Genomic DNA, 9410 nt, shown 5'->3' on the forward strand with positions numbered 1-9410 from the left:
TGCATATACGGTGTGTGATATTGCACCATCGTGATGAAGAAGGGTACTTTAAAAAGTGTCAGATGATTGGTCGGAAAGGAAGGAAGCTATCTAATGAGGAGACCCAATTAGGGGAGAGCTCTGGAGGCGATCCAGGCCTGGACAAAGAGCGTTCCCCCTTTCTCTCCAGTACCAACATCCCCTCCTTCCCCTCTCCCCCCTCTTCTTTCCCAACACTCCCTAGCCACCACCGCTCACCCCTCAACCTTTTTATTTTAGTATTACCGATGTCAGAGCCTGTTTTGAATCCCTGACTTTTAAATGAATCTTTTCAACATAGCTCCTCGATTCGAAGTCTTTAAGTAATCCGGGCTGTTTTACTATTTTTAATCCGCATCATTTCATCAGAATTTAGTTCTTCTTCAACTCCTGATCACTAATTATCAATATATAGTTTTAAATATCACGAATTAATTGTAAATAAAAAAAAATATATTCAACGCCTCGACCCATTATGGTTATTGGCGCAATGTGAAAAGATTGTATCATATAAAGTTTGCTGATTTTATAAATGAGATAAAATTTTTTGGTGCATATACGAATAAATTTTCATGGGAAAATTAAATAATTATTACCTCGATGACAGACAAGCTCTTGGTATTCAAGTTTGATTTGCTTTATACATTCTCCTTAAGGTGATCACCAGTATCGGGGTATCGGAGAGTTCCTTAGGCAATGCAAAGCTCTGTGTCCTTCTCCAAGATTTGGATTGTCTAGATTATAATGTATAACCAAAAAAAAGTTAACCTAAACATGACAGGTTTAGGTTTACAAAACTGTCAGTCTAAATAATGAAACTGTGTTAATTAAGTTATTAAGTTAATTTGAACGTGTTCTGAACAGAATGTGCAGCGTTGTCGGCCAAAACGTGGGCGTTATGAGAAAGGGAGAAGAAATAGATGACAATCACTTTCTGTCTCTCACGGATTTCTAGAGATCATCATAATGAAATTTCATTCTTGAACAAAATCACTCCAAATAGCTTATACTACACTTTATATTTAGATACATAATACAGAAAATTTATTTTTATTTCAACATGGACAAAGGTGGCCGTGGTAATTTTTCCTCTTTTTGGTTTCATAGTCCAGTCAAACCAAAATGGACAGAAGGGTGGAACATTTTGTTTTAAATTGGTCTACCCTCCGTAGTTTTTTTGTTTATTGAACTCGAATCTGAGATATTTTACCTGTAGGGGAAGGGATAACAACTATAACAAAAGTTTCCCTTTTTTTTTGTTGTCCTTGTACACTGGGCTTAAAAATGTTTAAGGAAAAAGCTATACAAGTATTTTTATAAACGATGCTAAATGTTTTTGGAATGCTGAATTCAAATTTCAGTTTTCTCGTTGTACTACTCGTCGAATTTACATTCGAATGTTTAACAAAAAAATGTTAATTTTTTTTCTGAATTTTGCTTTTAACGCAAAAACTCAAGATTTTTGGAAAATAAATTTATTTTAAACCGTCCTAGAGCGCGCTTAAGAAATCTCACTTTTCGGTTCTTTGTGAAAAACGAAAAAAAAAAGTGTAACTGTCACATTATGCCACAGTAGTAACGTCACGTGACTGTTACTAGCTAAATATCAAGTATGACTCGGTCTAATGATAGATAGAAGGAAGTTTTTTTATTGCATTTTTCACGGAAAGTGGATATTCTTAAGAACGCATTTTCTTAATCGGAATGCTTTCTCTTACGTTATATTACATATATACGTATGTGAATGTAAAAATGAACTAAATATTTTAAATGTATTAAAAGGAATTGAATATATTAATCTGGCAACTCACTCATATTCATAAAATATCTTACTTGGCCGGTTCAAATAAAACATATTTGACAAAAACATTTGATACAGATACACTATTGAAACAATTCAGACCAACTGATTTTCCGAAACAGACTAAGTGAAATATTTTTTCATAAAAATTCTAAGGGTATATGAGGATTCTAAAAAAAAAAAATCTTCCTTTTTTCTGATAGATTTTTTTTAATTTAAACTCTTTTAATGAAATGGACTTTATTCTTTTTTTTTTGCTAGTCTACGCCCGAAAAAATCGATTGACCCTCTAATGTCGTAATATCACACCATTGGAATAATTAAGTCCAACGGACCGAGCGAAGCTTTTAAAAAAAATTTTTTTTTAGGAGAAATAAAGCTCAAAAAACCTTTTAAATAAAAATTTTGATCGGAAATCGAAAAATTAATTTTTTGTCTCAAAATTTTCGTTTCAACTTCAACACGACTCCACTAATCCACAAGAAACTTAAGAGATGCTTCGGGGCATCTAAACTGTACGAAACGATAAAAATCTGAAACAAATTAGAACCGGAGACATAAATAAAATGTTTAAGAAATTTCAAATTATTTAAACCTACCTTTTCTGCTATATAATGTTATAGAATCTGAAAGATAATGATATAGTTTAGAAGAACGAAAATTTAACTTTCCAACAGTTATGTTGGATTTGGTTAAAATTGTAAGAAGTTATAAATTTATTTAGTGAATAAGGGACATCCTTCAAGAATTTATAATATTTGGTTTATATTTAAAATTCGTATTAAAGGGTCTTAAAAGACAGTCAAAACGGTTTTTATTTCTCCTAAACAAAGTTTTTCTGTCAACTTTATTAAAAGCAACTTTTAGTTTTTGTAATTTTTAATACATTTGCTCATTTAACATGATCAACAATCTTCCGTTCTTATTTTAGAAAAAAAAATGATTTGTATATATTAACCATTAAATACATGGTTATTAGTTGGCAAAGCAAAGGCGGAATACAATAATATAAAAAATATCAAAAATTGTATAAAATATCTTTTTTTTTTTAGCTACTAGAGCACCCTCGGACAGTCATCTTATTTTTCTCAACTTAATATCACAAAAAAAAAAGGTTTCATTTAAATCGGTGATACCACGTTCATAACCTTTCCTCGTCAGTATCCCGTATACATGTAGTCGGAAGATTGCCTGATATTTGAGTTTTTTTCTCTGTATTTCTGAACACAAAAAGAATTTCGGCAAAAACAACTGCCACGGGTTTATTATAATCAAGTAAATCTAGATTAAGTTTTCATTTAGCAAGAAAGCCTAAACGTAACGTTGTAGGTATAAATTAGCCTTAACAAAGTAAATTAGTTTACTTTTATTAATATATAGCCTTCGTTGCTTTTTACTCTTCTACTAAAGTTTTTCTTTGACTTGAGGCTGTAATATATAACAAAATGACGGAATTACAAGCTAGATTCCAAGATAAAAAAATTATGTTAAGAAAAATTAACTGTTAATCTATCTACTATCTCAATTCAGAATTAGCTTTTCTTGATTTTAAAGATTTGATTACAACTAAATCAGCTCAAATTCTTCTTACGGGTAATAAAATTATGTAATGGAAATACAAGAGGATCAAAAAAGCTGTTGTTCTATATTTTATTTAATTTACTGATATCATTTATTAATGTTGACGCGATACGTACGCTAAAAACTTGTGGATAACAGCTTACTTTTAAGTATTCTCATTTATAATAATTAAAAATATATAAATTACAGTATAGAACTTTTCTTATTTTTTATTTTATTTATTTGTTGATATTTACATCTGTACCAAAAATACAACCAGTAAATTTGATCATAATGACATATGATATGATACAGGATGTAGAGAAACTACCCAGTAGTAGAACTCTAAAACAGTTTACAATGTAAGGTCACGAGGCCATCTTCTTTTCAGGCGCCTTGGAGGATTGCCAGGAATGGAAGAGGAAGCAAGGTTAGAAACGAGTGGGTTTGGGTGGTTAGGGAGTTTATTATGGAAGGAATAATATCGGATTCGGGCTAGATCGGTTACATAAGGAACATTTAGGTCTTTATGGATGGTTTTATTAGTAACAAAATAAGGAGCATTGAGGATTTTACGAAGGATTTTTGATTGTAAAGATTGGATACGAGAGGAATTCGAAGGTTTAGTGGAGCCCCAAAGCTCAACTCCGTATATCCAGATGGGCCTTATTATTGTCATGTAGATCAGTCTTTTGTAATGAGTTGGAAGAGTATAGAACTTTAAAAGAGAAAATATCAAAATAGTAATTACCTCTATCACCCAAAGTATCTTACTTGTACAGAGTTAAGTGCAAATTTATAAATAGTACTTAGAAATAGAAAATAGTTAAAAAAAAAAAAAATTAGAAAAGTACAAATTTTCTGAACGATCATTTAACAACAGATCTAGAAAACGCACAGTTTACATTTACCAACAGTACTTCCGAACCCATTGAAGTCTGCGGACCACTAAGCCTGAAATTGGACCCCTCCTGTTGGGGTTCAAAGGAGGTATCCTCCCCAGGGAAATAAGTATCTTGAAGTACTTTTATAGCTCGTATAACTAACACTTAAAAATCAAGAAAGGTAAACGATATGACAGTCCTAACCAGTAGTTCCCACAAAATACATGCTGCTGGATCCTTATTGGGAACCATTGCACTACCATATTTGTTCAAATGCGTAACCCATTAAATATATGAATTACAAAGAAAATAACAAAAAAATCATTTAATGAGTATATTCTTTTTTTTATGAACTCTATTAACTGATTTTACTCTGTAAATAACATGTCATTTTTCTTTTCCGAACTTCAGTAACTTCAATTTAATTAAATTCCGAAAAAAAGTCATATATATATATATATATATTACTTACGTAATCAGTATAATAATTTAACTTATTTATTCATTAAATTCTTTTTTTTAATTCATCAAATTATTTTACTGTATTATTATTATTATTTTCCTTTTTTTTAAACTTATTTATCCATTCAAGTATTTCTTTTAACCAACTTTTTATTATATTTTCCTTTAAATCTATATATTAGTTTGGTTTTGACTGCTGTGACTATTATTAATAGTTTGATCTCACATTGCCGTCTAATAGTGAATTTGTTTAAAGGGTCACTGGAGAGGATCTGAGAGGGTGAATTCGGGAAAGTGAATTTGTTGATCAGGTGAATTAAAAATTGCGAAATGGTGAAATTGAAGGAACAGGAAAGGGAAAGAAAAAAAGGAATGAATTTTGAAGGAGATTATTCATTGTTTTATTTATTTATTTTAATTTGTGGACCTGTCGATTTGTGTGTTTTAACTTATTTATTCATTAAATTATTTCATTTTATTAGTATTATTATTTTTATTATTTTTTTTTTAAAACTTATTTATCCATTCAAGTGTTTCTTGTAACCGGCTTTTTATTATATTTTCCTTTGAATCTATGTGTTAGTCTTGTTCTCGTAGAATGTATTTGTTTGTTTGTTTTTGGTAAGCTGATCTACTGCTGTAACTATTATTAATGGTCTCATCTCACATTGCCGTCTATTTGTGAATTTGTTTAGCGAGTCACTGGAGAGGATCTAGAAGGGTGAATTTGGGAGAGTGAATTTGTTGATCGGGTGAATTAAAAATTATGAAATGGTGAAATTGAAGGAACAGAAAAGGGAAAGAAAAAAAAAAAGGAATGAATTGAAATATTTGTATTTGGCGTATAAACTGAAATTGATTATAAAAGGAAACTGTAGGGAAAAAAAACTGTGTTTTATTATTTTATTATACCATGTAATTATATGTAATTTATATATGTCCGATTACGGATTGATAAGTTTGCTGTGTACGTAGCAACCTGATGTATTTGGGAAGCATAGATGAATAAAGTATTTCTCTCTCCTCCTATTCGATAGAAATTTGAAATTTAGTAATCAGCAACTAAGAAAACACATATGATACTTTTTAAGACTTTTCCATAATTTTCTACCACGATCGCTTCTTCTCATTCGACTGAACCCCATCAGGGATGATCCACCTATTAAGAGTCGTTAAGTAGTGGGAGTCATCCAGTCTCCAGATAGAACGGTTAGCGGTTAGTTGACAAAAACGTTCTCACGACAAAACCACGTTGTTTGCTCGTATACGTCATGTAGGTTACAAAAAACTGGAGGATTCCCATCTATCGAGCCCTTCCCCGCTCCTCTGTGACGTTTCTACCATCCCCACTCTCCTTCAAGATGAGGGAGGTTTCGCTCCCGCACATGTATAAAACCAGAACAAAAAATATGAAGTAAAATATTTTAAGAATTTACTTTTAGTTAATGTAGGTATCCCAATAACATTTGGTAACCTATGGTAACTGAGGGGCTGCCATATGTAGGCAATACAAGCGCCCCACGTGGCCAACAGTCAAAACTCACCTCCTCCAGCACTCTCCGTGGTGAGAAAAAGCAATCCAGGCTGAAGTAAGAGCCATTTTTACTTTGCCAGAAGCATTCCATTCTTCTTTATTCCCTCCAAAAATCTTTTATGAGTGAGTAGAATTCCTGGAGCAGTTCCTCGAAGCAGAGGAAAGAGAAAGGATAGGAATGCGAAGAGAAATGAAGCATGGTGTAAGTCCACCCAGTTCAATATAGTGAACCATTTCATTTCATCATCATCAACCACCTCATTCATATCTACAGTTTTCCATAGCCCAGTTATTCTAAATTAATTAACCCTTTTAACCATAAATGTTTCATTTCGGCATTTTTAATTTAATCATGTTTTATTTTTCAATTATACAGCCCACTTAAAATCCAATCTGCCAACCCAAAAGTGAAGTGCGCCTGGCCTTCAGTGGAAGGTGTACTTCAAACAGTTATGGTTGAAAAACGGAAAAATATTTATTATTTACATTGTTATCATATTTTATGGGAAAGAATGGGAAAATCCTTAATCAGCAACCCCTCCTCCCCCCCCCCAATAAAAAAAGAAAACTTTTTCAAAATATTTCAGTGAAGTCTAGTTCTGGTCCCAAGAAGGACTAAAAGAAAAAATTGTAATACATTATAAAAAAAAAAATTCTGATATGTTATGAGCTTTCTTCAAATTAAGACTTTTCTTCAAAAATTAAGGTTCTTACCTTTAAACAGGATTCAATAAATTCTTCTAAGGTGATGACTCCGTCTTGGTTGATATCCAGCTTCCTGAAGACGTGGTCCAATTGATCCCTCGCCTTCCTTTCCTCTTCAACCTGAAAGCAGATACATTAACTATAAAGGATTTCTAGAGGTAAATATACCATAATCATACACATACATATTATATTGTGCGTAGAACAATATTTTACGACAAATATATCCAAAAAATATGTCAAAAAAAAATAATGATGAATTAAGCAGAGAATTTGTAGGGGTTACCCAACGCCGATTTTGTGAATTACACAGAGTAAATATAATTAAGATGATATCAGTGCTGCGTTATCAAGATGCGTGCGTTTGTATATATTATTGAAATTAAGTATTTTTTTTAAATTGTTCACAAAGTTCATATTTTATTGTTTACTTTCTCCTCCATTCATGGCAACAGTTGCCATTTTTTGATTTTATTTTACAAATGACATAAAATATCACTACAATATATAAATAACAAAACACATGATTTAGAAATTCGTGCATGAGTATTTATAATAGACTTACAGTAGTATCCTAAGCACAAATTTTAACAAACAGTCTGATATGATTTACTCATACAGTCCTTCACTTACTTATTGTATTTCATCATTTGATTGATGTAATTAGTGTCAAGATATTGTTTAAAGTTAGTGTATAAAGCTTTGTATTGTTATTTTGCAGCTGAATTAAAAAATACAAAAAAACAAAAAAAAATTATTCTAGTTTTACAGAAACGTTCCATTCCCTCCTACCAACTAAAGAATACAAAATAAATGATAAATTAGGGTTCATGGCATAACTAACACACTAGTTCATTTAGTGACAGGTAGAGTGAGCTCTGTAGAGTGAAATAGAAATTTTAACAAGTTATAGGAAAGGAGCTATTTCTTTGCATTAGAGGTGGTTTCATAATTATTATTATTGGCGCGACAGACCGTGGAGCTCCAAGGCCTCACGTATTAAGGAAATACATCCCGCGTTTTTTACGTGAAATTTTCATAGAGTGGGTTCGTCACTCCCACGCCTATTTTTATTAGTGACACTCACTGGTTAAAGGGCTTCACAAATGCCCAGAGGGAGGCTGTGAGTGAGTTTTGTATAATATTATGCTTGAAAAAATCCGGGTAGGGCCGGAGTTTGAACTCACAACCTTTGGGTTGGTAGGCAGGCGCGTTGCTATGCTGCTACTGTTGCCCCTGTTTCATTATAGATAAATGTATTCAAAATAAACATGTAACTAACACTGAAAACAATAATCTTCTCCTTTTTTTTCTTTCAAAGACAACCAAGAATCTGTAATGTTTGAAAATAATAAAAATAAAACCTTGTGATGCTACTGTCATTTTTAACATAATTCTGGTACGAATTTACGATTTTAAGTACTGATTTAAGGCAGTGTTCCTAAGGATGCATCGATTTGGTATTACATAAAAAGATGAAAACTAGTGTAACAATATTAATAGACCTAAAAATTTCGTAGCGATCCCACATGGTAAAAACTCCAACCCATACTCTGGTTAGAATAGATTGGTTACCTGAACATAACCCTAACTTTTGACTGAAATGACTTGATATTGGGTAATAAAAAAAAAGTCTTATTATTGTAAAAAATACACTATAAAAGAGTATGTCTGTACATAGCCATCTGTTATAAGATCCGTATTATTTAATGCACAAATCCGCGCCTATTTCTGTTGATTGATGAAGTGGGTGTGCACTACAGCCGAACTCATCGGAAATTAGGCCTCGTCTGTTGACCTTTGGGGAAGGGTTGGGTTAGCATTTCCGCAAGGTTGGTCACAGAACCAACTCAATAACCCAGTCGACGGTCTGTAGTTTCAGTTCAATAATAACTTCTGGCACTGTATAAACTTGATCTCTAGTTCCGGTTCTATCTAATTTATTATCTATTGTTTGTATTTGTATTTCAGGCTAGACGTGTCCATTTAATAAGCGATTAAACTCAGGCCCAGGAAAAAAATAAGAAGCATAAGAAGAAAATATATAGAAAAACTTTGTTATAACAATTTCCGAGGGATGAGAGAATAAGAGAGATACTTCAACCAAGAAACAATCATAAAAAATCATTAAAAGTTTTGTGGAACCAATATTGAAAATACAAAGAATTGTTCTTTGTAGTTAATTATCTTGTCACTGAATGGTTCAAATATTGGTGAAGTGAAATTTAAAAAAAAAAAAAATATTGAACAATAATAGTGACGAGGGGACCTCAAAACGTGGATCTTCCTCGAAAATTTAAATCAATATGGCATGGAGTTTTTAAATTTTACTTATCTTAAAACTTTTAACCTTTTTTTTTTTTTTTTTTTTTTTTTAATAACTTATTTATTGATATTTACAACTGTATACATATATACACATCAAATAAATTTGCTGTAAGTGATA

The 9410-nt window shown here is 31.7% G+C and overlaps 1 protein-coding gene across 1 annotated transcript in view; it reads right to left on the bottom strand.

Annotated features, from left to right (window-relative positions):
• LOC106689134 (Kv channel-interacting protein 1) overlaps positions 1-9410 on the bottom strand; it is a gene marked incomplete at its 5' end in the record, with an annotated part of 76801 nt that overhangs the window by 13354 nt on the left and 54037 nt on the right. Inside the window, 1 exon segment of the mRNA XM_014433944.3 lies at positions 6974-7084. Coding sequence (XP_014289430.3) covers positions 6974-7084 — 111 coding nt within the window.

The sequence above is a fragment of the Halyomorpha halys genome, unplaced genomic scaffold (genome assembly GCF_000696795.3).
Source record: "Halyomorpha halys isolate HHAL.00 unplaced genomic scaffold, Hhal_1.1 Scaffold1283.1, whole genome shotgun sequence".
Lineage (NCBI taxonomy): Eukaryota > Metazoa > Arthropoda > Insecta > Hemiptera > Pentatomidae > Halyomorpha > Halyomorpha halys.